This window comes from Ovis aries, chromosome 19, assembly GCF_016772045.2.
Source record: "Ovis aries strain OAR_USU_Benz2616 breed Rambouillet chromosome 19, ARS-UI_Ramb_v3.0, whole genome shotgun sequence".
Classification (NCBI taxonomy): domain Eukaryota; kingdom Metazoa; phylum Chordata; class Mammalia; order Artiodactyla; family Bovidae; genus Ovis; species Ovis aries.
Genome location: NC_056072.1, coordinates 54,132,379 through 54,159,282, shown reverse-complemented (window position 1 = coordinate 54,159,282; position 26,904 = coordinate 54,132,379). Strand labels below are relative to the sequence as shown.

Below are 26,904 nucleotides of genomic sequence, written 5' to 3'. Positions count from 1 at the left end.
AGCTTAAAGGTGGGAATTAGAGTCTGTACTGGGCGTGGACGCAGTGCATGAGACATGCCAGGTGTGACTGTTGATTCTCAGAGTTTGGAAGGCCCGGGCTTTGAGCCTGCCTGTCTTCCATAAATAATTGCCAGGCTCCTCCTTCCCAGCAGCCCTTCTGCTGGGCTCTGAAGAGAAAAGAATAAACAGAGCCGACAGCGTCCAGCCTCAGGAATCAGTAGTTGAGATGAAGAGGAGACAGACTCTAAATAAACACACACGGAAATACACGGCTTTTCTTACTCCACGTGACTTCCTCTCCTCTCTTCCCATTGGCTTTATTCCATAACCTCAGGCCAAGGCTTCTTGAGAGTGAGGAAGAAGGGTGTGTTGCCCTCCACTTAATGATGGGCTCCAACCCTCCCTGGACAGGAGCACTCGAGTACAGTTAACACTTTTGCTCACGGGTGAAAACGTGCGAAAGACCTTAGTTGTTGCTACGCTTAACAGAGACCATGGAGTGAGAGGTGTTTGAGCATCAGATTTACATCAGTCATTACGAGCAGTAGTGACTGTGGTCGTCAGCGTGATCCTGGTGGCGGCGGCAGCATCAGTGGCCGCAGTTGTGTACCTGTCTGGAGGCTGGGTATATGCAAGCAGAGATGACCAGAATGCTTGCCGAGTGCTTCTGAGAGTTAGCTGGGGCAAAACGCCAGTGAGCAGTTTTTCCCTTAGCGTAGGCCTGACTGCCTGTCCACACAGTCTGGGGCCTCTGAGCGGTGGTCCCACAGCTGGGGCAGCAGGCAGCACTTGCAGTTAGGGTGAAGAGCCTGTGTGCGGCGGCGAGCCGGCCGAGCAGCCCGGCTTCCTGGTCCGTATAAACACTTGGTCCGTGTTTTTTAGGAACCAGCATGCTTTCATTGGGGTAATACTTAAGGTGAGAAACGATGCTCACTGCTTCTCCCTGCCTCACTCCCTGTCTCCCTTAGCTGCTGGAATGTGGTGGGAATTTGTTCGATGCCATCTCCATAGCTGTGAAGGCTGCACTCTTCAACACAAGGTAAGCCTTGCTGCAGACAGCGCCGGGGCCTGTGGAGACCCTGAGGGCACTTGCAGTGGACCGCGGAGGGCGTTACGACTGAAGCTCGTGGGGAGAGGATAACAAGGGGCTTCCCCATCGACAGTGGTGGTATTTAATTTGAAGCTTCAGAAAACAGATTTCATAAGTTAAAACTAGATATATCTCTGTATTTATATTTTGGATTATTATTTTCATAAGTAAACATGCACCATGTAGAAAAATGTTCGAAAACCACAGAACAGCAGAATGAGTCCAAACCAGTGGCCCAGCCAACCGTCCAGATACTCTCACTAGATAAAGCTCCACAGGGGCCAGGGCTTTGCTCGCTTTGTGCTCTGCTCTCTGGGCCTCCCTCGTGGCTCAGGGGTCAAGAACCCACCTGCCAACTCAGGGGATGTGGGTTCGATCCCTGGGTTGGGAAGACCTCCTGGAGAAGGAAATGGCAATGCACTCCAGTGTTCTTGCCTGGGAAATCCCATGGATAGAGGAGCCTGATGGGCTACAATCCACGGGGTCCCAAAGAGTCAGACATGACTTAGCAACTGAACAGCAACGACGACAAACATAAATACCCCCAAATGGACGTTACGATTATTTTCAAGTGCTCACATTATGGGTGATTAAAAAAGTGATTTCAGAGTTTACCTGTGGTCGAATTTAGACCACTTGCACAGTTTAAAATACAACAAACAAAAACAAAGTTGAATAAATTTTGGTCAGACGTTGCAGGATCGAAGCTCTGTTGAGACAAAAGCTGTAGAGCCCCTTCCCCTTGCTGGGCCTTTAGACTCCTGGCTGACACTAGCCAAGGGCAGGCCTGGCCCTGTGGCCACTGTGAGGCCTCACGTCCCAGATGCTATCTGCAGCAGCCTGGCCTTGGGTTAGAGAAGAAAGGAAGTTGCCATCTGTTGTACCTCAAGCCTCAGAAATCACTCCCTGTCTTGCCAGCTAGTTGCCATGGGCACCAAGGCAGAAAGGGAGAGGAGAACCAGATGAGGCTGTTGGGCTGTAGGGGAAGTGTTGGGCAAACTGTACATCAGAATGGTAAACCCAGCTGCTCAGGCTGGGGAGGACAGCTGTCGTGGGCATAGCTTTCAAGTCCCATTCCCAGAGCACAGCAGCCATGCAGGCAGCAGGGAGTGCGGACTCTGCAAGGCACTCAGTGCCCCTGGTGTGTGGAGAGGACCCTGTATAGTCAGGGCCTGCTAGAAGGGTGGCGGCTATTCTCTCGAGAACATCCTCTAGCCCTTCTGATGAACTGCATTATGGCCAGAGGATTGGGAAGGGGTCGGGGTGTGTGTGTGTGTGAAAGAGATGGGAAGGGGTGTGTGTGAGTGTGTATGCATGCTTTGTGTGTGATGGGAAGGGGTGTGCGTGTGTGTGAGAGAGATGGGAAGGGGTGTGTGTGAGTGTGTATGCGTGCTTAGTGTGTATGTGATGGGAAGGGGTGTGTGTGAACCCCTCTGCTCTGGACCTTGGCGTGTGTAGGGACAGGCAGCAGGACTGAATCAGAGGGGGCTCTTGTCAGAGGCACAGGGAAAAGCACTGGCGCTGCTTCCGTAACTGGAGCTGGATGGACCGCCTCTTCCTTCCTGGCCCCACCCCACACTGGAATGAGCCGGCTTTATGGCGCCCCTGTGTTTCTAGCACCCAGCTCAAGAAAGAAGAACAGCGCCCGCCCCCGGAAGCCCTCCCACCCTGTACCCCCATGCAGTCACTGCACCCCCCGAGGATAACCACAGCCCTAAAGCAATAGGTCGCTTTGTGCGTGGTCCACACAGAATCCCGCGGTGTTTTCTCGCTGATGTCTGCCTCGGTCACCAAGCATTATGTTTTGAGACTTCTGTGTTGTGGCTTGTGGTCATGGCCCTCTGTTTTGCTGTGTGCTGGTCCGCTGCCGGCGAATATGCCACACTGATGTATCCATTCTTCTGCTGACGAGCGTCTGAGTAGTTGTCAGTTTTGAGCTCCTGCAAATAGTGGCAGCAGATACTGTGAAACGGTTTTCCAGGTTGCTTTTACCAAATGATACTCCTAGCTTTGTGTAGAGTCTGAGCTGCTCTGCCTCTTTGCCAGCCCCCCCCCTCCTTTTTTTTTTTTTTTTTTTTGGTCTTTTTAATATTAGCCATTCTGGTAGGTGTGTCTTGGTATCACATTGTAGTTGTATTTTGCACTTTCCTGATGAATATTTTAAGTTGAGCACCTTTCTGAGTGTCTGTCGGCTATGTGAATAGGCTCTTTTTTGAGGTTCCTATTGAAGTCTTTCGCCCATTTCTGTTGAGTCGTCTGTCTTTTCTGTTCGGTAGGAATTCGTTGTGTAATGTGTCAGTTTATGCACTCACACTCACACAGAGAAATAATTTGTTTTCTCCATTCTGGATGATCTTTTAGTTTCCAGATAATGCCTTTTGACAAACAGAAGCTTATCGTCTGTGTTACATCGTGCACACGCAGAGGCGCTCCTTGTCTCACTGCGCGCCCCTGGATTGTGCTTAGCTGGCGCGGCCTTCTCTGCAAAGTGAAGGTCTGTGGCCGTGCTGCAGCCAGCAGGTCCGTCAGCGCCATTTTCCCAACGGCATCTTCTCACCTCACGTCTCTTGCAGTATTCAGACTTCTTTGTACATATTTGTCACAGTGACCTGTGATCAGTAATTTTTGACGTTACTATTGCAAGAAGGTTCACATGATGTTTAACATTTTTTAATGTGTTTTTCACAGCAAGTTCAAATCTGGTGCTCTGTGACAACCGAGGGGGGTGGGATGGGGCGGGAGGTGGGAGGGAGGTTCAAGAGGGCGGGGACATACGCATACCTATGGCTGAGTCATGTTGGTACACGGCAGAAAGCAACACAATATTGTAAAGCAGTTATCCTCCAGTTAAAACTATCCTCCAGTTTGTTTTTTTTTTAAGAGTCTTTTAAAATTAAGGTATGTGCACTTTTTTCATTTCCTAGGTATAATGCTTGCGCCAAGCTTACAGACTGCGCTATAGTATAGACTTGGCTGCTTACGCACTGGGGAGTGGCCGAGTTCTCATGGGACTTGCTTTATTGTGGTGTCTGAAACCAGACCTGCCGTGTCTCCAAGATGTGTGTGTGTGTGTGTTCAGTTATAATTGAAGGCTAGTTTTGTTTCCTTTACAACGAGTACTCTGTGTCCTGTTTAATAATCTTTGTCTACTCGAAGGTCGTGAAGATGTTCTTAGTTAAAAGCTTTATGGTTTCACCTTTTACATCTGTGGTCCGTTTAGTATGGATTTTTGTGTTTGGTGAGAAGGTAGGGTTCAGGGCTCATTTTTGGATCTCTGTTGACCAAGTATTGTTTTAAATTTCATTTTTAAATTTTTTGTTGCTGGTTGAGGTATAATTCATGTAGCTTCAGGTGTATAATATAGTGATTTAGTATTTTTATATATTATACCCCATTTACAGTTACTCTAAAACATTGGCTATATTCTCTGTGCTGTACAATGTATCCGTGAAGCTTACTTATCTCATTCGCAGTATTTAGTTTGTGCCTCTCGATCTCCCCCGCCTCTAGCCCCTCTCCACTTGCCTCTGCCCAGCATCACTTTTTAAAAGACCTCCTTTCCTCACTGCACCCCTTTGGCAGGGCTGAGGGCAAACTCAGGCACAGCATGACTTCATCTTCTGAGGCACAGGGATTCCAACTCAAGAAAAAGAAGTTACCATGCTTCCTTTCAGTAACTGGGAATTTTAATTCTGCTTCTAGGATACCAAGAGTTCGTGTTCTGGAAGACGAAGAAGGGTCGAAGGACATTGAACTGTCCGATGACCCCTACGACTGCGTCCAGCTCAGCGTGGAGAATGTCCCCTGCATCGTCACCCTGTGCAAAGTATGAGCTTATATCTCATGGTTTTTTCTCCCCTGTCAATCTCCTCCAACCGTGGCCCGTTAAGGTTACCTAGTAGGTTGAGAAGTTATGGTTTACAACCCATACAGAAGTACCTTTAACCTAAATCCACTAATTTTGTTATATTAGAGACCACTACCATAAACAGCTTTCTCTTTTTCACTGGAAGATGTGGCTCTGGTCTCAGGAGCACATGAGTGGGTTCGTAGTATCAGTAGCCAGAGTTAGCAGAGCTCCTTCTGTCTACCAGGCATGTCACCAAAATACCTTGAATGCATATTTCCTTTACTTCTTCCAACTCTGGTGTCTGGGCTGCTTGGATAGTAAAAAGGTGGTTGAAAGGCGGACACTGTCCCCTCTGTGGGCCCTAATGAGCACATCTGTGAAATGAGGGCTGGAGCAGGGCCTGGGTGTCTAATACATCAAGCGTGGAGTGCCGAGGCCTGTGGAGCGGAGCAGCTAGCTGACGCTCAGGCCTGACTGGCACCGCCCAGGACTGTGCAAAGAGGCCTGTTCTGACTGAGAGTGTCATGATTCCACTCGGGATTCACTGGATACAGATCAGACTGACAGGTCAGGTTTAATTCCACCAGGATCGCTACATGAGCCTGGGCTTTGAGAAGTGTTGGGACGACCAGAGCCACCTGCCCTTGACTCATTCTTGAGCGCGTCCATCAGCATGGGCCCTCAGCATTCATCTCTGTCATCAGTGAAACATCCAGGGGACCTCTGCTGGAGACCCCTGGATAGCCCCTGACTTGGAAGGTCTCTGAATTTTAATTCTGACCACCATCCCCCGCACCGTGTATTTCCATTTCCTGCTTCTGTTACAGTTTACACAGCCTTTCAGCAGCACAGCAAACAGTGCTCCAGGTGTTCTCCTTATGAACAGAATCTAACATTAGGCCCGAATGGGTGTGTGGGCGTCGCCTCTGCGAGGCCCTCGGGGTGCGCGTTGCCCACGCGTGCGCACTGCTGCCCTCACCTTGCAGATTGGCTATCGGCACGTGGTGGACGCTACTCTTCAGGAGGAGGCCTGCTCCTTGGCCAGTTTGCTGGTGTCCGTGACCAGCAAGGGAGTCGTGACGTGCGTGAGGAAGGTGGGAAAGGGCAGCCTGGACCCAGAGAGCATCTTCGAGATGCTGGAGGTGCGTTTGGTTCTGCAGTGGGTGCTGGTACCTGGCTGGGGGCGCTTGCTGCCTCCTGCCCCTTGGTCACACGGGACACTCTCCCCATTTTCCCCTCTTCACCCCAGTTTTGGGGATTGGAGGGCAGCTGGTATAAGGCAGATGTCGCTGAGCTAGCTGAGATGGTGGTGGGTGGGGGCTTGGGACCAGGAGGTAGCGACTGGCCCAGAAGAGTTCCTTATCCTCTCCTTCTCTGACCCCAGTGCCACGTTTCTGAATAAGAATGTTGGACTGATAATGTTAAGAGTCACTTGTAACTGCCAAATCCCAGGCTTCGGTGATTGGATGAGAGAACTGAAATCCTGGCTGACTGCTTCCTGCCTGTTAAGGAGAGTGGGCAGAGGTGGAGCTGCGGGTACAGGATGGTGGTCTCCCCATTCCGTGTGGGCCTGGAAGCGTGTAAATGGAGATGAAGAGGGATGGGGGAAAGCCCCCCACGGCCTCTGGGTGGGTTGCTCCCCTCGGTGCCCCCAGGCCTGGCAGCAGCACTCGGGCGCTTTCCAGCTGCTCCTGAACTGACTGGTTGGCACTCCCATCCCCTCCACTCCTGATAAAGCTTAGACACTCAGCTGGTTGTGTGTCTGCCGCCCCGGCCACTATAACCTCTCCTGCAAATCCAGGTCCAGATCTCGCAAGCCCTGGTGGCCTGTTTGTCTCATTTCCTATTCTCTCCCTGTCTTCATTCCTATGAATAATCAGTTTCCCTAGTCAGTGTCCCCTACTTGGACATTTTTTCCTTTTCTTAATGTTGCGATAGAAATCTTTCCAAAGTCACTTTGGACCTTAATCCTGATTTCGCATTTCATAGACTCAATCCCTTCCTGGTCTTTAGACTAAGCTCTTCTCTTCATGAGTTTTCGTGATATGGGGGTCTCATCCCTTGTTATAGTCCGGGGTCGGGAAAAGCCACACAGCCCTGGGGAGAGTCCACCGATGACTAGGAGGACTGGGGTGGGGCCAGGGCCTGGGTGTCTTTCTCCCTGACATTGTCGGGGATGGAACCAGTAGCACAAGTGAACTAAAGCTGGTATGAGACCATGGAAGGCTTGGAGAGGAAACTTGTAGTCGGTTCATAATGTTCTTGAAATGATTCATGTGACCCAAAAACAGTTGCATGAAGAAAGATTTTTATATAGTTGGGATTTTTTTGTCAAAGCCCCCTTCTGTCAGCTGTGTAGGGGGCTAATTAGGAAATCTATGGCGTTGTCTGACCTCGTGACATGCCTTGATCCCAGTAACGTATGCTTTTAGCATCTCTGCATGGCAGTAACATCAAAGACTCTATTCAGGTATTGACTTTGGTCCTATCTGAGCAGGTCTCCTTTGGTGGCAGGCAGATTAGACACTGCTTGTTAAAAAGGGTTCCCAGCACCATCTGTTCCTTCATCAGACAGATTCTGGATTCCCCGTGGTCTCCCCATGCCTTCTCTCTGCAACGCAGTGGCTGTAGCCAGGTTCTGACGGGGCTGACTGTTCTGCTGCTTCCAGTGGCAGCAGCTAAGGACCGAGGCCGCTTTTGTTCCTTTCTGCTTGCTGCTTGGGGGCTGCCTTCTTCTTTTTCCCCTTTCTCAGAATAGAGGCTTTCCCAGAAGGTTAACTACTGTGGTGTCGGGGTTTGGAGGGTTGGGTTTTTTTTTGGCAGCACCTGGTCTTAGTTGCAGCATGCAGGATCTTTAGTGGTGGCATGTGGGATCTATAGTTCCCTGTCCAGGGATCGAACTCGAGCCCCCTGCATTGGGATTGCAGAGTCTCAGCCTCTGGACCACCAGGAACTCCCTGGGGTTTTTATGTTGAATGAAAGTCCTGTAAGGCCGATGGCATGTGTGCGGCTTTGGAATGGCTGGTTGGCAGGGACGCTTCTCTCAGTCAGAGTACGTGTGCCTCACGGGCGGGCGTGTGCCCTCTTCTGTCTGCCCTTCTCCGTCCTGCAGACTGGCAAGCGCGTGGGCAAGGTGCTGCATGCCTCCCTGCAGAGCATTCTACACAAGGAGGAGAGCCTGGGGCCCAAGAGACAGAAAGTCGGATTCCTGGGCTGATGTGCACAGCAGCCTCCAACTGCCGAATGTTTGTCTTCTCCTTTTCCCTGGAAGCTGAAGTTTGTATACATTGTTTTCTTAACTGCTGTGAATTTAAGGCAACATTTGTACATGTGAAATTAAAGTCTATTTTCTGGTCTCGTGTGTGGTATGGCTTGACTTCTTCAGCTGTACGCCAGGATGCCATTTGTGGCTCCACCACAACTGACCCTTCTCTAGGAAATGACAACTAAGTCCAGAGACCTGCTCCAGTGGAGGACTCTGGTCCCAGGCCTCTCCAGGGAGACTTGTCTCCTGCTGCAGGAAATCAGAACAACAAACACACACACTAAAATAAGACCTACCAGAAAAATAGTTCAAAGGAACTGCTTATGATATCAGAGTCAGTTCAGTCGCTGAGTCATATCTGACTCTTTGCAACCCCACGAACTGCAGCACACCAGGCCTCCCTGTCCATCACCAACTCCCAGAGTTCACCCAAACCCACACCCATTGAGTCAGTGATGCCATCCAACCATCTCATCCTCTGTCGTCCCCTTCTCCTCCTGCCCTCAATCTTTCCCAGCATCAGGGTCTTTTCAAATGAGTCAGCTCTTTGCATCAGGTGGCCAAAGTATTGGAGTTTCAGCTTCAACATCAGTCCTTCCAGTGAACACCCAGGACTGATCTCCTTTAAGATGGACTGGTTGGATCTCCTTGAAGTCCAAGGGACTCTCAAGAGTCTTCTCCAACACCACAGTTCAAAAGCATCAATTCTTCAGTGCTCAGCTTTCTTTACAGTCCAACTCTCACATCCATACATGACCACTGGGAAAACCATAGCCTTGACTAGACAGACCTTTGTTGGCAAAGTAATGTCTCTGTTTTTTAATATGCTCTCTAGGTTGGTTGTAACTTTCCTTCCAAGGAGTAAGTGTCTTTTAATTTCATGGCTGCAATCACCATCTTCTTATGATATATATATTGTCAATTTTCTCCCCCTTAGAGCTTTCAAGATGATACTCACACACAATATAAATGCAACTCGTGCATTTGGGGGCTTCCTGGTTGAGATGGAGAAGGCATTCTGCCCTGGGTACCGACCCAGGGTTTCTGCCTGGCTGGTGAGCCTTCCCGAGTTTTGGGGAAGCCCAGTTCTTGCTACTGGCCCTCTAAGAGATCCCAGCCGAGCTCCCCTAGGGTCTGGTCCTGAGCCAGCCTTTCTTATCACTCTTGTTTGGAAATTGCTTCATGTTTTATAACCACTCCCTGGTGTTTTGTAAGATTTCCAGGTTTTATCAGTATTAAGAAGGCTGCTTTAGAGATGTTGCCATTTGATTACTCAGCCCGCCTTCATACTCTGGGGACAGAAGGGGAGGCCATTCTTCTGGCTTTCAGAACGCGCTTTCTGTGAGCCCGTGTTCTACTCACAGGACAGCGTGCTGGAATTAAGTCTATTCATGGGTTGAAGCAGTCTTGGTATTCCTTTGCCGGGGGAACTGAAACTCCCCAGTCGATCTTCAAGAGAGCCCTGGGGAAGGAGCTGATTCATGAAGGAGTGTTTCAGCGTGGCATTTTACTCTCTTCGTTTCATTAAACAAACAGGGTAAGGAGTTAGGAATTTTTATTGCCAGATGGAAAGAACATAATGTGAGCTGAAGCCCTTGCAGGTTGACTGCAGAGGTCCTGGCGTGGGCATCTCCCGGCCTGGCCAGGGGTGCCCAGTGGAGAGGAGCAGCTGCCTAGACTTGGAGCTGCTGCCCTGTGGAGAGAACAGCCGGGGATTTCTTCTTTTGCTTTATTTCCAGGGAGAGTCCTCATGGGTGCCGCCACAGTGCTGCCAGCGAGGTGGCAATCAGCCTGTTCCTCTTCCCCTGGCGCTGGTTGGCTGCCTGTGATGGAGCGTTCACAGTGGGGCTGCGCAGCTGCAACCAGAACGTGAACACGGTTGAGAAGCCTTTGGTTTCGGTGATTAGAGGCATCAGAGTTGCGACAGACAGGTGACGCTGTCCCAGTCCAACTGTGCCACAGCTACCCACCTGGGCCTGCTGGCAGAGCCCGTCCAGTGCAGATGAAGGGGAGAGGCAGATGTCAGCATGTCTCTACCGCCCCGTCCGTACCTTTCCTTGAGGGCCACCCTGCCTGGAAGAAGCATCCATCACAAATGAAACAAAACACCAAGTGAGCAGGGTCTCTCCAGAGAGGCTTTCCTGGAATTGTCTGGTTACTGCAGCTCTCAGAATAAGGAAAGAGAACTGAAGGCAGAGACTGGCAAAGACTTGGGAAAATATTGTCCCAGAGAACTCCACTACTTCATTCAGCAGAACCAGAGCTGTCTTTAGTGGCCATTAAATCAGTGTTGGGGAGAACTAATATGAGCCAGAAGGCAATCAGGAGTTTGTGGGCGGGGGGCTCAGTGAGGGTGGGCATGGAAGGAATGGAGTATTACAGAATATTCTAATTGCTTTTATTCTTTGATTCCTTGGTCTCTGAAATCGTGTAAATTCAAGCCTACAAAGCACACGAATTTCTAAAATTGACAGCTGTTTGCGTTTTGCTCAGTAAAGGCAGTGGTCTCCCATATACCTGCTGGTTCAGTTCAGTTCAGTCGCTCAGTCATGTCCCACTCTCTGCAACCCCATGAATTGCAGCACACCAGGCCTCCCTGTCCATCACCAACTCCCAGAGTTCACTCACACTCACATCGATCGAGTTGGTGATGCCATCCAGCCATCTCATCCTCTGTCGTCCCCTTCTCCTCCTGCCCCCAATCCCTCCCAGCATTGGGGTCTTTTCCAGTGAGTCAACTCTTTGCATGAGGTGGCCAAAGTACTGGAGTTTCAGCTTTAGCATCATTCCTTCCAAAGAACACCCAGGACTGATCTTTAGGATCGACTGGTTAGATCTCCTTGCAGTCCAAGGGACTCTCAAGAGTCTTCTCCAACACCACAGTTCAAAAGCATCAATTCTTCGGTGCTCAGCTTTCTTTATAGTTCAACTCTCACATCCATACATGACCACTGGAAAAACCATAGCCTTGACTAGATGGACCTTTGTTGGCAAAATAATGTCTCTGCTTTTCAATATGCTGTCTAGGTTGGTCGTAACTTTCCTTCCAAGTAAGCGTCTTTTAATTTCATGGCTGCGGTGATTTTGGAGCCCAAAAAAATAAAGTCTGCCACTGTTTCCACTGTTTCCCCATCTATTTGCCATGAAGTGATGGGACCAGATGCCATGATCTTAGTTTTCTGAACTTTGAGCTTTAAGCCAACTTTTTCACTCTCTTCCTTCACTTTCATCTAGAGGCTTTTTAGTTCCTCTGCACTTTCTGCCATAAGGGTGGTGTCATCTGCATACTGAGGTTATTGGTATTTCTCCCAGCAATCTTATAACTGCCAGTTGAGCATAAATCTATGTTAGTCAATATTTTTTTAAGATAGTCTGGCAGTGTGTATTAAAAGTCTTAAAACTTTCAGGCCCGTTGACCTAATAATTGAGTTCTGGAAATGTCACCAAAGAGTAAAAACAGAAGTCCATCCCAGTGCTTGTGCGAGAAAGGCCGAGCAGCACAGGAAGCTAAAGGGATACCCTTGGCAGGGTCCTCTGTCAGAGACGGGGCTTTCGTCAGGAGAAAGGGACTCTGGCCTGGGAGAAAGACAGCATCTTGGCCCCTCATATTCCTCTGGACGCTTTGGGCAGGCAGAAGAAACTGCCACCTGTAGAGAAGCATTCCCCAGAGAAACACTATACCAGTTTCCACACAGGCACCATACCTGAGGCAGATTTCTCATAAAGTGATAACACCTTCCCTCCTTGGCTCCAGGCCCATAACTAGGGACTGATGACAGCCCAGCCTGAGCAGGGAAACACAGGCCCTGCCCTGGGAAGACAGACACGACTCATCAAAATAATCGCAAGACCTGGCTTGGCAGGTACCAAGGAAACAGAGCTGGGAGTGGCTCTGAGGGCGCTGGACCAGGGTCAGGGCTGGGCGGGGGCCTAATGTCCTGGCACGGAGATCTGAAGGTTTCCTAATTCACTGCTGGGACAGCCCCTGAAGTTGCGCCTCGCTGGCACCTGGAATAAATGTGGAGGAGAAGCCAGAACTGAACAGGCTGGAAGAGCAGCAAGGCTTCTCAGAGCTGGAAGAGAGGTGAGGACCGAGGCAACCACTGCTCCCCAAACTGGGGAGGCCCGCAGGCAAGTCCAGGGAAATCAATAAAGCTGCGTGAAGCTTACTAACCAGGAGACACATATAGAATAAAAGTAAATGGAGGAAGAAAGATAAACCATGGTAGCATTCATCAAAAGAAAGCTACAGTAGCTATCTTAATTTCAGACAGAGGAGACTTCAGAGCAAGGAAAGTTATCAGGGATAAAGAGGAGCATTACATAATGATAAAGCCAAAAAATAAAAAGACATAAAAATCCAAGAAGACATAAAAATCTGTAACGTGTATATGCCTAACAACAGAGCATTAAAATACATGAGGTAAAAAACTTTGACACAACAGCAAGGAGGAATACGCGAGCCCACTATCATAACCGGAGAATTCAACATTGCTCTGTCAGAGATGAACAGATGGAGCAGGCAGGAAATTGGTAAGGACGTGTTTGGACTTGCCAACAGCGTCAATCTGGATATAACGGACATCTACAGACTGCTTCTGGGGCTTCCCAGGTGGTGCTGGTGGTAAAGAACCCACCCATCAATGCAGAAGGCATAAGAGATGGGTGTTCGATCCCTGGGTGGGGGAGATTCCGCTGGAGGAAGGCACGGCAACCCACTTCAGTATTCTTGCCTGAAGGAATCCCCTGGACAGAAGGGCCCGGTGGGTTGCAAAGACAGTCCATTGCATCGCAAAGAGTCGCACCCGACTGAAGGGACTTAGCACCCATAGACTGCTTTATCCAGCAACAGCTGGACACACATTCTTCTCAAGCTCACTTGGAAACATTCATGCAGACAGACCACGTTCTGAACCATAAAATGCACCTTAACAAATCTCATGCAACGGAAATCACAGTGACCTGCTCCCAGACCATGATAGAATTATACTGTAAATCAATCACAGAAAGTAGCTGGAAACCACACACACACTTGGGGATTCAGCAGCACAGTTTTAAGTAATACTTGGGTCAAAGAAAAAAAACTCAGATGAAATCTTTATTTTGAACTAAATGAAAAGGAAAACACTATTTATCAAAAGTTGTGGGATGCAGCAAAAGCAGTGCTTAGAAGGAAATTTAAATCATTGAATATTAGGACAGATGAAAGATCTAAAATCAGTCACCTAAGCTCCCACCTTTAGGAAATCAGAAAAAGAGTAAATTAAATCCAAAGTCAGCAGAGGGAGAGAAATCATAAAAAATCAACGTAGCAATATAGATGTCAACAAAATTGAAAACAGGAAATCGATAGAGAAAATCAATGGGAAAAAAAGCTTGTTCTCTGAAAAATTCCAGAGGAGGCAGAGCTTTGGATGGGAGCAGTCTGCCACCAGCCCATTCCTTCCCTGGGGACACACAGATTCTGGACATGAGCTAAGGATCAGACCTGGTGCACAGACAGGGGTTCTATGAGGGAAAAAAGAAACCAGCAAAACTTAGATTGTGCATGGCTCGTGTGATAACGTGAAATGTTCAGGATCCCTAAATGCACAACCGGGTTTGTATTTGCTGAATTTTAAGGCCATTTGCGGAGGGGTGGGGGAAAGGTGTCAAAAAGGCAGATGGCCATCTATAGTATCCTACACAGTTAATCAGATTTTCCATTCCTGAGTGAGCTGTTAACAGCTGAAGACATCAGGTAAGTGCAGAACTGGGCTGCACAGGCAAGACTGACTCCTCCCAAATTTACAGGTCAGGTAAATTTAGTGTCTCAGCCCTGGGGTGGGAGGAGGAAGGCGGCGGACAGAGGCTGTGGAGCCCTGAGGGCCGTGCACGCAGGGGCACAGGCAGTACTCGCTGAATGAACAACAGAACCAGGCCAACAAAAGGTTCGAAAAGAACGAGTGACTTTCCTAATGAGGGTCACTGAGACCGTGGCAACAGGATGCTGGTCTTTGGCCCTTGCAGGATTCTTGGAGATGTGCAGCCTGGATGTTCTTACCTTTGAACAGAGTGTGGAAAGTTCTCTGCTCCATAGGCGAGCCACAGTTCTGTTGACCCAGGGCCAGCGGAGCTAAGAGGAAACATCTGTGCACGAAGAGGGTGGGGGGTGGGGGATGTTTTCATCTGTGCACGACATGGGTGGGGTGGCCAGCGCTTGTTTTATATAACTCAGATCTCCAGCAGCTTGGGAGGGAGAAAACAAAACTGAAATGAAATGTGCCTTTCGGAGCCCTCTTCAGATTTTTCTGCCTCTGGCTTTGTTGCCAAAATGATTCTTTGTGCAGGGAAATTGATGGGAGAAGACTGGGCCCTGAGGGCGGGGTGTGAGTGCACAGACCTTTCCTTTGACTTGTGAACGGTAACCCCGCATGATCTCCTGGCTGAAGTGCCCCCTGCTTGGTGCCCTTCCGGCTGGTAGAGGCCTGGGGACGGTCCATGAGAAGGTCTTTTAAGCTGGGAGGGTGAAATCCCTAGGCCCCACCAGGGCTGGTGGTGAGTCCACTGCAGGTGGCCGAAATGGTCCTCACCTGGCCGGGGCAAACTAGGCCTGGACCAGAGGACCCAGGGGGTTAACCGCCCTAAGCTCAACGTAGGCAGCGAATGAGGCATGCTGTGTCTACAGAGTGCCTTTCTGAATAGCGTGTCCATTCTGAACACGGGACACAGGCCCCTGTCCACAGCAGAGTCCTTGAGAACACGCACAAACACAAACACAGTGAGGACTGTGGCAAGCAGAATTCTATCCAAAGATGCTTTCAAGAAGATAAAAAGCCCAGGAACCATACCTTAGAAGGAAAGTTGGGAGGAAGAGAAGGACCAAGGAGAAGAGACAATCAAGGAGGGACCGGAAGGCCAGGTGCCAACATTTCAGTTGTCAGTTCAGTCACTCAGTCGAGTCTGAGTCTTTGCAGCACGCCAGGCTTCCCTGTCCATCACCATCTCCCAGAGTTTACTCAAACTCATGTACATTGAGTCAGGGATGCCATCTAGCCATCTCATCTTCTGTCGTCCTCTTCTCCTCCTGCCTTCAGTCTTTCCCAGCATCAGAGTCTTTTCCAATGAGTTAGTTCCTCACATCAGGTGGCCAAACTATTAGCGTTTCAGCTTCAGCATCAGTCCTTCCAATGAATATTCAGGACTGATTTCCTTTAGGATGGACTAGTTGGATCTCCTTGCAGTCCAAGGGACTCTCAAGAGTCTTCTCCAACACCACAGTTCAAAAGCATTGATTCTTCAGTGCTCAGCTTTATTTATGGTCCAACTCTCACATCCATACATGACTACTGGAAAAACCACAGCTTTGACTATATAGACTTTGTCGGCAAAGTAATGTCTCAGCTTTTTAATATGCTTTCTAGATTGGTCATAGCTTTTCTTCCAGGGAGCAGGTGTCTTTTAATTTCATGCCTGCAGTCACCATCTGCAATGATTTTGGAGCCCAAGAAAATAAAGTCTGTCACTGTTTCCATTGTTTCCCCGTCTATTTGCCATGAAGTGATGGGACTGGATGCCATAATCTTAGTTTTCTGAATGCTGAGCTTTAAGCCAACTTTTTCACTCTCCTCTTTCACTTTCATCAAGAGGCTCTTTAGTTCTTCTTCGCTTTCTGCCATAAGGGTGGTGTCATCTGTGTATCTGAGGTTATTGCTGTTTTTCCCGGCAGTCTTGATTGCAGCCTGTGCTTCATCCAGCCCGGCATTCCGCATGATGTACTCTGCATCTAAGTTAAATAAGCAGGGTGACTGCTTCCAAATCGGGAAAGGAGCATGTCAAGGCTGTATATTGCTGACATTTGCTGACCCCTTAAACGACTGTTCTGGTGCACCAGGGCACTGCCTCAGCACAGGGGGACTTTATAAAAAGCTAAGCGTCTAATCATGGAACCAGCTATTTTGTAGAGTAATGAGCTGCTCGTTCCAGGAAGGCACATGGAAATCAATGGAAAAGGACATCACATATCAAGAGGCGGTTAAAGCAGGCAGCCTCTTCCACTCAGCTTTCTAGCTCAGAGATTGAGAGATGGTGGGCTACTTGCCTCTGGAGAGGCCACCGCAGCCCCGCTGGCACAGTGGGTGCCTTGCACCCCCAGGGCCACACAATGACAGGGGCACGTGGTGCAGTGACTGAGGGACTGGCCGGGTGAGAACAGTCCCAGGCAGGCCGGATGCAGCCCGGCTCCCATGCGGCTCCTGCAGGATAAGCCCCAGGGCAGAGAGTTCCAGGCTTCTGAGTGGCTCCTCTAGGACCTCCTCCCCAGCCTACCCAGGGCACGGCCTCCACAATCGGGCCTGCCCTGGCCTTGTACCCGGAAACAGACTCCTCCCATTTCCCTGCTGCCCAAGAGCCAAGGAGAGACAATCAGGAAGGCAATGGAGTTTTAAAAAGAAAAAGAGAACCATAATTTCTCTTGCCGTGTGCTACCCACCCAGAGTTCCAGGAAGCAAGACTCCCTCGTGGGTTGCTTAATCTTTGGCCCTTAACGTCCCACTGAAGGCCTGGCTGAGAATATAAGGCTCTCTTGTACTCTGAGAACGTGAGGGCTGGCCCAGACAGGAAGGGCCAACCGCACGGAGCTCCTGCTGCCTGCCCCAGGCTCCGGCGCTGGGGGACCGCAGGGCGGGGCCTGGCCCAGCAGGCTGCAGCCACGTCCCTGCCCAGATCAGACAGAGCAAGGCGGGGGTCCCTGTAAGAAAAGCCTGAGTTACACAGTGCTGCATTTTCTTGTAGAATCATCTGAAGTTCACAGAAAATCTGCAACTACAGCACAGAGAACGTTTTTCCCCTGAGCCATTTCCAAGGGAGTCATTGACCTGATGCCCTATCACCTCCTCCCGCTTTAGTGTTTGGTCCCTGTGGCCGAGGCCCCTCTCTTCCATCATCATGACCTACCATCCCTGCCACGTGCTCCTCACCCCGTCCCGGGGCATCCAGAGAGCAGAAGGGTCTGGTCCGGAGCACAGCACATTTGCTGTTCTGTGTCTGTGACCTCCTTCGTGTCCTCAGATGTGTCCTGGACAGTGCTGAAGACTGCTGGGCAGTTGCTGTGGAGAGAGCCCCTCGGTTGGGCTTGTGCACTGTGCCCTCAGCAGGAGTCTTCCCCCAGCCCATCAGGTGCTTGAGGGCTGCAGGCTCTCTGTTGGGTCCGTTACTGACGATGCTGACCTTGGTCACTTCATTAAAGTGACGTCTGCCAGGCTTCTCCGCTGCAAGGGGACTCTTTCCTCTTTGGAGTTAGTAAGGATTTTGTGGGCAAATAATCTGAGACAATGAAAAGTTCCCATTGCTTGTCAGACTTCCAGAGTATTCACTTATTTATTTGTATCTGTCTGCGCTCATGGTTTCCCATTTGACTGTTATCGTCACTGTTTTGATGCTCAAACTGTCCCCGATTTGGGCCCTAAGAAGCTCCTTCAAGCTGGTTCCGTGTCCTGCCACGTTTTCACCCTTCTTTAAACATTTTCTTATGTTCTGGCAAAATAACTTGTGCTGGGCTTAGTTTCTCCTTTTCCTGCCGCAGCCCTGGAATGAGCCGTTGCTCCAAGGTGCTGCGGTTCCTTTTCGTGGAAAGCCATATTGAGAAGCCGGCGCTTGGATGCCAGGCGAGCTCAAGCCTTTGGTGGGGCTGCTGCTCCACCCAGACGTCTGGCTGGGGGACTGAAGCGCACATTTCCGTGGACAGCTGCAGACTGGGCTTCATGTGTCAAAGTCCACAACTGCACCCCGACAGCTCCAATTTCAATCCTACACGGTAGGAAACATTCTCTATGTTTTCTCTATGTATTTGTACCTCCCTTTCCTGACAATGAGAAACCTGGCTCCCGTGGTCTTTTTTTCTTTCTTTCTTTCTTTAATAAATGTACTTATTTGATGTGTAACCACTCTCTCCCATGTGCCCCCACCTGCTCTCCCATGCAGATCTCTTCTCCTCGCCGGGACTCCAACACTCCATGGAGGACCTCTGTTCCCCCAGGGGGTGCCCCCTTCCACCCTGTTGCGTCCTGACACCCCACACCAGGCTCCCCTTCCTGGGGGCATTCTTTCCTCCCTGCTCCATCTGACACCACTCTGGGACACCAGGCTGCCCCTTTCCCACCACGGTCACCTCGGCTTCAGGAAAGGATGGTTGAACAACAGAGAGTGAGGCAAGAAAAGAAAGGTCTTCTTTGTATTTTTAACCAAACATGCACCAAGAACACAGACGCAGAACAAAAAAGAATCGCAGCAAACACTCCAGACAATTTGGCAGTGAGCCCCAGCTCTCTCCCTAAGGAGACACGGTTCCATGACTGCTCTGTACCCGGGCTGGGGTCAGATACCAGTGCTGCCTCTAACAGGTCCGGTAGCTTAGGCTCCCTTAACCTCACTGAGCCTCAGTTTCCTCAACTGTAAAATGGAGAAATGCCAGCACCCGCCTCACATTTCTGGTGTGAGGCCTCTGTGAGGCCAGGGAAAAGCGTGACCCAGCGCCTGCCCGAGAACTGCCCAGCAGATGTGAGCTCTGAGGACAAGCATGTATTTTTCAGAATCCTAGAAAACAATGACTGTTTCAGAGGGCGGGGCCAGGATGCTGGGTGGGTGTTCCCCGAGCAGCAGCCAGGTTCTGTGGCTCCCAGGCCTTCCTCTTTTTGAAAGATTTTTTTTTTTTGGCACTCCTGCAGCCGACTTTGGGAGGGTTTCCTGGACAGAGGTCCTTGTGGCCTCGGCCTTAAGACACGCAGCTCGGGCCCCAGCGGCCAGTGCTCTCTGACCCAGGCCCACCGCAGGCAGCAGCAGCAGCAGCAGCATGGAGCTCTGGGGGCCCTGTGTGCTCCTCTGCCTCTTCTCTCTCCTGACCCAGGTCGCCGCCGAGGCCCCCGCCGCCAAGGTCAAGAAGGCTGCAAATGCCAAGAAAGGTAAGGAGGTGGGTGCGGGAGCTGGCCGCTCTCTCCTTGACTGGCCCTCACCCTCCATTTTCTCCTTCCCTTCCCTTCTCCGCGAGCCCAGGGAACAGTGAAGTCCCCCCCACCCCCACCCCCACCAACTGGGACCTGGGTGAATTCTCCAGCCGCAGGGGCAGCTGTCAGACTGTTGGAGTCACGGGCTCTTAGAATCGGAAAGAACCTTCCAGATCACCTTAACGGACACACACTCCTCCCCCACCTCCCCAAGATTTTAAGAGAAACCACACCTTTGGCTCAGCAGCCTGGAGATGTCCGACTCCTCTCGGGAGGGCTGACAAGGCTCCACCTTGTCGTCTCTGAACCTCAGGCTTCTCAACTGTGAAACAGAGATGGGGGCCTTGGCTCAAAAGGTTGGTTGGGAGGATTTAACGAAAGAAAAACACGGAAGGCTTCTGGAACACAGGGTATAATGTAATGCACAGGGGACAGTTTGTAGTTCTATGGTGCATCACAGCCTTCAGGAAATGAAACTGTTCAAGGCTGATCCAGGACAGTGGAGGCAGCTTTGCTCTCCCTCCACGGCCTCTGGGCCCGGGGTGTCCTTGGGCGGCCCTGGCCTCAGCAAGGCCTGCCCTTGGAGCCCGGCCTGCAGTGAGGTCACCCCGGGCTGTGTTGAGACAACACTAGTGGAGTGTCATGGCAATGCAGGGGGCTGTCACCCCCCAAGAGACCAGAGTGCTGATGCAGGCAAGCAAACGGCTGGCCTGGGGCCAAGGGCCCAGAGGAGGCAAGGCCGGGGCTCATAGCTGCCCTCAGGCCCCTCCCGGAGCCTCCACTGTAAATGGACAGCTGCCCACGGTCCATGGACGATGTACGCAAGGGTACTTTAGGACCATGGAGCCCTACAGGCCTGCGACACAGAATGGGCGGGTCCCGGTGCCGACAGGAATAATCCCCAAGGTTCAGTCCATAAAGTAAACAACAAAAAATTCAAAACAGAATGGATACTTATGCAACATTTGTTTTGAAAAATGGATTTATATAAAAATATTATATTTATTTCAAAGAAAAAAATACATATTTACTTGTATATGCATAGAACTTTTCTGGAAGGATTCACGAGAGTTAGCAACAGTGATTGTCTCTGGGAAGAGAAACTAGAGAGCTGAGAGCAGATTGACTGGGAAAGAGACTAGAACATTTTGAACTGTTTGGGTCTTTAAAAATTATATGGCTCTGTTACCTTCTACAAAATGTTCATTAAAAAAAAAGAGGACTCGTGGCATGCACGGTGTGTCCACAAATGTTAGCTAAAATTGCCAGCAAGGATGTTCTTTGTAAAGGATACACAGTTCCAAAGGCAAATAACAGAATTTTTAAATGTGGAAAAGAGTTGCTAATTTCTCAAGTTTACCAAAGATGTTGTATGTATTTATTCGAACGTGTAAATCACAGATCTCATCACATGGACAAGAAGGTCACACCAGACAATGCCCTGGCCCTCTGCAGCTGTCACACTTGCACCCCAGCTCCATGTGGTCTCCGTGCAGAGCCCGTGGAGGCCCAGGGCGCTGGAGGCCCGCAGAGCAGCGGACAGAGCGAGAGCGGAGTGCCTGACTGGCTCTCCCTGTTCCGCCCGCCCTGCTGGTCTGCGTGTTGTTCCTCCGGGAAAGCACACCTGGGAGGTCTCCGGGGCCCCTGGCCCTGCTTCCTGTGCTCTGTTCTCCTCTGGAGCTGGGAGGGTGGTCGGGGTCTGGGGTGGTCACCGAAGGCTCTGCCTGCACCCCCTCCCCGCCCCTGCCCGGCGCCATCCCATCTGATCCCTCCTACACAATGCAGCGCAGGCCTCATGTTAGCAAAAGCAAGTGCAGGAGGGTCCCCGGCAGAAGGGAAATCACGAGCAATCCCTTGGATGACCACTGGCAGGAACAGAGAGACAGAGTCTGCCACGACATCAAGGTCGAGGGGTCATCCCCTGTCCCCTTGTGGCTGACGGCGGTCCGCCCCTCCAGTCCCTGCCCTGCCCCCATCCCTACTGCCTTCATCACGGGATTGTCCCCACTTCCTTCTGACTTCATCCTAGATGCCGTGAGTCCGAAGATGCTGGAGGACCTCAAGACTCAGCTGGACAGCCTGGCCCAGGAGGTGGCCCTGCTGAAGGAGCAGCAGGCCTTGCAGACGGGTAAGTGAACGTGGCCATCTCTCCAGGCAGAGGTGCGCTGGACACAGGGGCTCGGGCCCGCAGTCAGGGATGCGCCTCTAGCCTCTGGCCCAGCACCAGGGAACTGGCTGGCTCCCCTAGTCCAGGGCACCAGATTCAAGGAGGCCTCAGGAAGATGTGCTGATGTGTGGAAGCAGGAATATCCCAAAAGGACAACGAACTTGCCCCCAAGAATCCATTACCGCCCACTGGAAGCATGAGCCCTGGAGGGCTGGTGGGGCAGAGGCCATCCTAACGAGCCCCCCGAGACCCTGCACTCAGCCGGCCCCACGGTCCCACAGGGCATGAACCTCAACACCTGCGTACCTGCTGTACAGCCACTCTCAGTCATCCTTGCTACACTGGGGCAGGATTTATCATCCCTGTTCTAAAGACGGGAGCTGAGACACAGAGAGGCCCTGGTTTTGCCCATACGCCCCTGGCTGGCAAGTGCAGGTTAGGGTGGAAATGGAGGCAGCCTGCCCGGTGCATGCTGGGTGTGAGGAAAGGTGGGCTTTGGTCTTCCTGACCCTGCACGAACCAGCTAAGCCAGGATGGACGAAACACCCAGCTGTGGAGCCTGGGGACACACTCAGCTTACAGCCACCTGCCCTGGCACTTCCTGGCCAGCCTGCCTGGACAACCCACTCTCTTTCTCTCCACTGAGTTCCTTTCATATTGTCTCCAATTTTCACACACCTCACACTCACCTACTCCATGACCTTGCCCTGGAGGACACAGAATACAGACGATCAGTAATGCTTAACACACGGGGGAATGTTTAAGAGAAGCACAATACCATTCGGGACCTCAGTTTCCTCATCTGTAAAGTGGAAGGGCTGGGGCTGGACTGGCAGGGCAAGCTCTCAGGTCTCATGACTCAGCTCTGCACTCATGCAAAGACCATGCAACCCAGATGCCACTTGCCCTCTGAGGCGCGCGATGTCGTGGGGACCTCCCTGTGCCAAGTCCACGGCATACGGAGACCCAAACACCCCCTCCATGTCTGCTGATTCCCAGAAGATTCATGGGCTCCTGGTCTCCTTGGGAGCCTTCTCCCTCTCATCACCCTCTCCTTTACGACAAGCTGCAAATCACCTCGCCAAGAACCCCACACAAAGCATTCCTGAGCTCTGCTGACCTAGCCAAACAGTTGAGAGAATGAGGGGTTAGGGGAGAAATCCTTCCCTCCCACCATCTGCCCTTCCTCTCCCCCAGTCAACAAACGCACGTGAGGTCCCCAACTAGCAAGCCTCTGCCACGCACAAGGAGAGACAGGTGACCGAGTGGGGCCCTGCTCTGGGGCCTCAATATATTCATGGAGTCAGTGTATTCCCTGGCACCCTTAAAGCAGGTGTAGGAACATAAAGAGGGATTCCAAGCAGAGGGCACAGCAGGAGCACGGCTAGGCAGGCCAGCATCAATCCACCGGATCATAGGAGGCCAGAGTGAGAAACTGTCGGTTACAATGGGAAGGCCCTGCGGACAGACACGCCCTGAGGACTACGTCAGCGTTGTGGGCGGGGCTCCCAGGACGCGGCCCTGAGGCGGAGCTGGGCCTGCAGGAGGCTCATGAGGGAGCACCTCTCAGGACCAGTACCTGATCAGTACCCAGGATCAGAAGGGAAGAGACAGGACTCAGGAGTGGGCAGAGGGCCTTGCGTCTCAGGGAAGGCCCCAGAGACGGCAGAGGGAGCCCTGACCTCTGGGGGGCCCTTCAGAGCTGTCCTGAGTCAGGACAAGGGGACTCATGGGCTGGTCCCTGGGTGGGGGCTGCTCCGGGGAGGGGCACGCTGTGGGCGAGGGGCTATCTTCCACTGAGGCAATCCCCAAAGGGAGGCTGAGTGCTCCCAGCAGCTGGGGTGGTCAGGCCTTCACCCCAAGGGGGTCTAGGTGGCATTTCACAGTGACCCCAGAAGGAAGGAAAGACAGTGTGGGGCCAGGCTGGGAAGGGCAATGAAGCCCGGCTAGGAGGCACTGCACGAGAGCACGTGCCAGGGCTGGCCGGCTTGGGACAGTGTCTGTGAGTGAAGACACCTCGGTGATGCTCCGGACCTGGAGTTGAGAGTTCCAGGAGTGTCCGGTGCTCACGGGGGCACAGAGAAGTGTGTTAAGTGAGAGTAACAGTGAGCGGGCGAGTGAGGGGAGGGGGTGGTGGTGGAGTGCAGACCCACCCCTAAAATTTTGAGGATCAGCAGCAAGAGGACAAATGGAGACATACACTCCAACTGTCTAAATATTTATGTTATAAACCCAGCTAAAGAATAAACTGCTCAGCAGAAACAGCCTATATCCCTAACTAGACCAAATATATACCCTCATTACAACCTTTGAGGCCAGAATCAAATTTGGATCTCTCGGACGCAGAGTTCTGAGCCTGAGACAGCGAGCTCCTGGCTCCCTACTTGGGCCATCTCTTCTGTCCAGGGCCTGGCCAGTTTCAGCTCTGAGCTCCCAGTCACCACTCCAACCAGCCCTCAAGAGGCACTGACTCAGAAGAGGCTGCTGGCAGATGCTGGGAGCCTGTCTGGGCCCCTGGGGCAGGGATTTGGGGTCCTGGGCACCTGGAGTGTGGTCTGGACTCTGGGTCAGCATGTCCCCTGGCTCCAATCTCAGGGAGAGTGTGGCGCGAGGAAGATCAGAGCTGGTGGCTCTGGCGGGGCTCCCTGGGAAGCCCATTCTGAGATGGGGTTCATTCATCAGGGAGAGTCTGGGGTCCCAGCTGTGAAAGGGGGCGGTGGGAAGCAGACTCGGCAGAGGGAGACCCAAGGCGAGCTTCTGCACCCCCTGTGCACCCTCCAAGCTCGAAGGCCCCGAGAGGGCGTTTTAATTCTGCTAAAAGGCAGAACTGTCCTGCCTGGGGGAGAGATGACCACTCCCCCCTGGGAGCTGGATGGGGCACCCAGGGGAGGGGTGTGACCTTGGGGGAGGGGTGTGACCTTGAGGGAGGGGCCGTCTGTCTTCAGCGGAGGGGGCTGAGCCCACGCCCAGCAGCAGGGGCTCCACCCCCTGTGAGTCGGCGGTCTGGGATTCAGTGCCCATCACAGCAGGGCCCTCGGGGCTGGGTCTGGAGCCCCTCCGCTGCGGGCAGGGCTGGTGGAGGGGGTGAGCCGGCCCCTGGCAGTGGGCTCTGGGCTGGGGAAGCTGGGGTGACGGCCACTTCTCCCCCCCAGTCTGTCTGAAGGGTACCAAGGTGCACATGAAGTGCTTCCTGGCCTTCGTCCAGGCGAAGACCTTCCACGAGGCGAGCGAGGACTGCATCTCACGCGGGGGCACCCTGGGCACCCCGCAGACGGGCTCCGAGAACGACGCCCTGTACGAGTACCTGCGCCAGAGCGTGGGCAGCGAGGCCGAGGTCTGGCTGGGCTTCAACGACATGGCGTCCGAGGGCGCCTGGGTGGACATGACCGGCGGCCACATCGCCTACAAGAACTGGGAGACGGAGATCACCGCGCAGCCCGACGGCGGCAAGGTCGAGAACTGCGCCACCCTGTCCGGCGCGGCCAACGGCAAGTGGTTCGACAAGCGCTGCCGGGACAAGCTGCCCTACGTCTGCCAGTTCGCCATCGTCTAGCGGGCCGGGAGGGCCGGGCCTGGCGCGGGATCCTGAGCCCCGGAGGAGGGGTGCGGGGACCTCCCCGCCCCCCGCGCGCTGGGCGCCTCCTTTCGCAAATAAAGTGGGTGCACCGTGATGGAGAGTGGCTGCAGTCTGTGCCGGTTCCCATGGGCGGGGAGAGTCCAGGAGCCCTTCTGGGGTCCCTGGGAGAAGGCTCTTAGGAGGCGAGCAGAGAGGCGGTGAAGGATGGTGAGCTGGGTGCACAGAGAAGGGGAGGGAGAAAGAGAACAGAGGGGAGGCGGGAACCCTTGACTGCTGCTGCCTTTTTAAAATTAAAACAACTTTATATTTCATTTGATTTCCCTCTTACAGAGAGCAAGAATTCCCGAATACCCTTCATCCAGATTCCACAAACACTAATATTTCCCCCAATTGCCTTTTATTTTTTCCTGAACCGTTTGACCATAAATTGCAGACGTGATTACCCCTTTACCCCTAAATTCTTAAGTGTGTTTCCTGAAAGCAAGGAGATTTTCTCATGGAAGCACGGAGGTTTCCTCAAGGTCCGGAGATGAACACTGATACTCTATTCTTATCTAAGTTACAGCCCTTATTCCGATTTCCAGGCTTCTTATCATAAGACTCCACTTCAGCATCCCCTCCACAACTGCAGGGCAGAAGGGACACCCCCATCCCACCCTTTTCTGTTGGGGATTCATTTCTGGGGTGCACTGACACGCAGAGTCCTGTTAGGGTGAGAGCTCGGTCTGCCCACAGGGAACATTTGCATCCCCCCTCTTGCTGAACAGGTGTCAAAAATGAGAGCGGCCAACACTGCCTGACTGGTGTGACCCCCTTCCTGCTCCTCAAAGAAAGTTCCATCCTAGAAATACCAGCTACCACTTACTGAGCCCACTGAATCGCAGGAACTTTAAATAAGTCATCTTATTTAATCTTATCCACCAGGGACAGGCATGTTATTATCTCCGTTTTGTAGAAACGGAAGTTGAGGCTCAGGGAAGCTGAGTGACTTCCGTTGGTCACAGAGCCAGGATGACCAGGGCCTTGGCCTTTCCACCACCACCGTGATGCTTGTCTCGTGGTACTGGACCTTCCCTGAGATAAAACATCAGACAAGTGGCCCCACGAACCCCTCTGGCCCATCCAACCATGTAGGCCCAGCTCTAGTAACCCGCTTAGGGGAGGTCTTCCCAGATCAGCCATGTCTGCCATATCTTTTCTCCCTGGTCGTCTTTGAGTGTGTCCTGCCTTCAGAGGTAAATTAATGATATTTTGATTTGATCATGGGGAGTGGGCTATGCTGGGGGAGGTGGCTTAGAGTGAACTCTGTGTCTACTTTGTGCCACACAGCCTGCCTGACATTGTCATGGAAACCATCTCATGTAATTCAACAGTTAAGGAAGATGTAATGATGGAAGACATTCATGATAGATGCAGAAACTGAAGCTCAGAAGAGTGATGTGATTTTTTTTTTCAAGATGACCTAGCAAGTGAGAAGCAAAAATGAGATGCAGATGTTGGTCTGGCTGAGTCTTGGGCTCTTTTTACCCCACTCAGCTATCTAGCAGGATGTAGGAGGCCACAGGTTTTCAAAGTTCCTGCATTGCGTGGATGCCCGCAAGAGGGCACCAGGCCTTTGGGTATGAGAGAGGGTCCTGGTAGAGAACTGCCTCTGTGGCGCTGCCTGATTTCAGCAGCAGGTGGCAGCATAAGCAAGAGAATCATTGACCATTTTTAATCAGCTGCAAAAGTGCTTGGGATTTTAAGACACTGAGACTCATGGACTTCAAGCTAGGGTACATCTGCCCTGGGATCTTGCTTTAAGTTTTGACCTGTTGTTGTTGTTTGCATTAATTTTTATTTTTTAAAACACTGTGTTCAAATATTTTGTATCATGATTACTGAGTTTTTTAGGCACTTCCTTAAATTTTGTACCCCAGTTAAATGCCTCACTCACCTTACTATTCCTTACGGCACTGGCTACAAAATTAAAAATT

At 51.8% G+C, this 26,904-nt stretch overlaps 2 protein-coding genes across 5 annotated transcripts in view; both read left to right on the top strand.

The window, feature by feature from the left end:
• The window catches only part of EXOSC7 (exosome component 7), a 28,099-nt gene extending 19,802 nt beyond the window's left edge, over nucleotides 1-8,297 (top strand). For 3 of the 4 annotated variants that reach the window (XM_060402621.1, XM_060402620.1, XM_060402619.1), the window contains 3 exons: nucleotides 969-1,039; nucleotides 4,793-4,916; nucleotides 5,927-8,297. In XM_060402621.1, the coding sequence (XP_060258604.1) occupies nucleotides 969-1,039; nucleotides 4,793-4,916; nucleotides 5,927-6,238 (507 nt within the window). In that variant the 3' untranslated portion in view covers nucleotides 6,239-8,297. The remainder of the gene's footprint in view (nucleotides 1-968; nucleotides 1,040-4,792; nucleotides 4,917-5,926) is intronic. The other variant, XM_004018523.6, reaches the window with a different exon arrangement.
• Nucleotides 8,298-18,933: 10,636 nt separating this feature from the next.
• On the top strand, nucleotides 18,934-25,022 carry CLEC3B (C-type lectin domain family 3 member B). The gene is made up of 3 exons (XM_004018522.4): nucleotides 18,934-19,142; nucleotides 21,214-21,312; nucleotides 24,504-25,022. The coding sequence occupies exons 1-3, from the start codon at nucleotides 19,034-19,036 to the stop codon at nucleotides 24,902-24,904; spliced, it is 609 nt and encodes a 202-aa protein (XP_004018571.2). The 5' UTR covers nucleotides 18,934-19,033; the 3' UTR covers nucleotides 24,905-25,022.
• The last annotated feature ends 1,882 nt before the right edge of the window (nucleotides 25,023-26,904 follow it).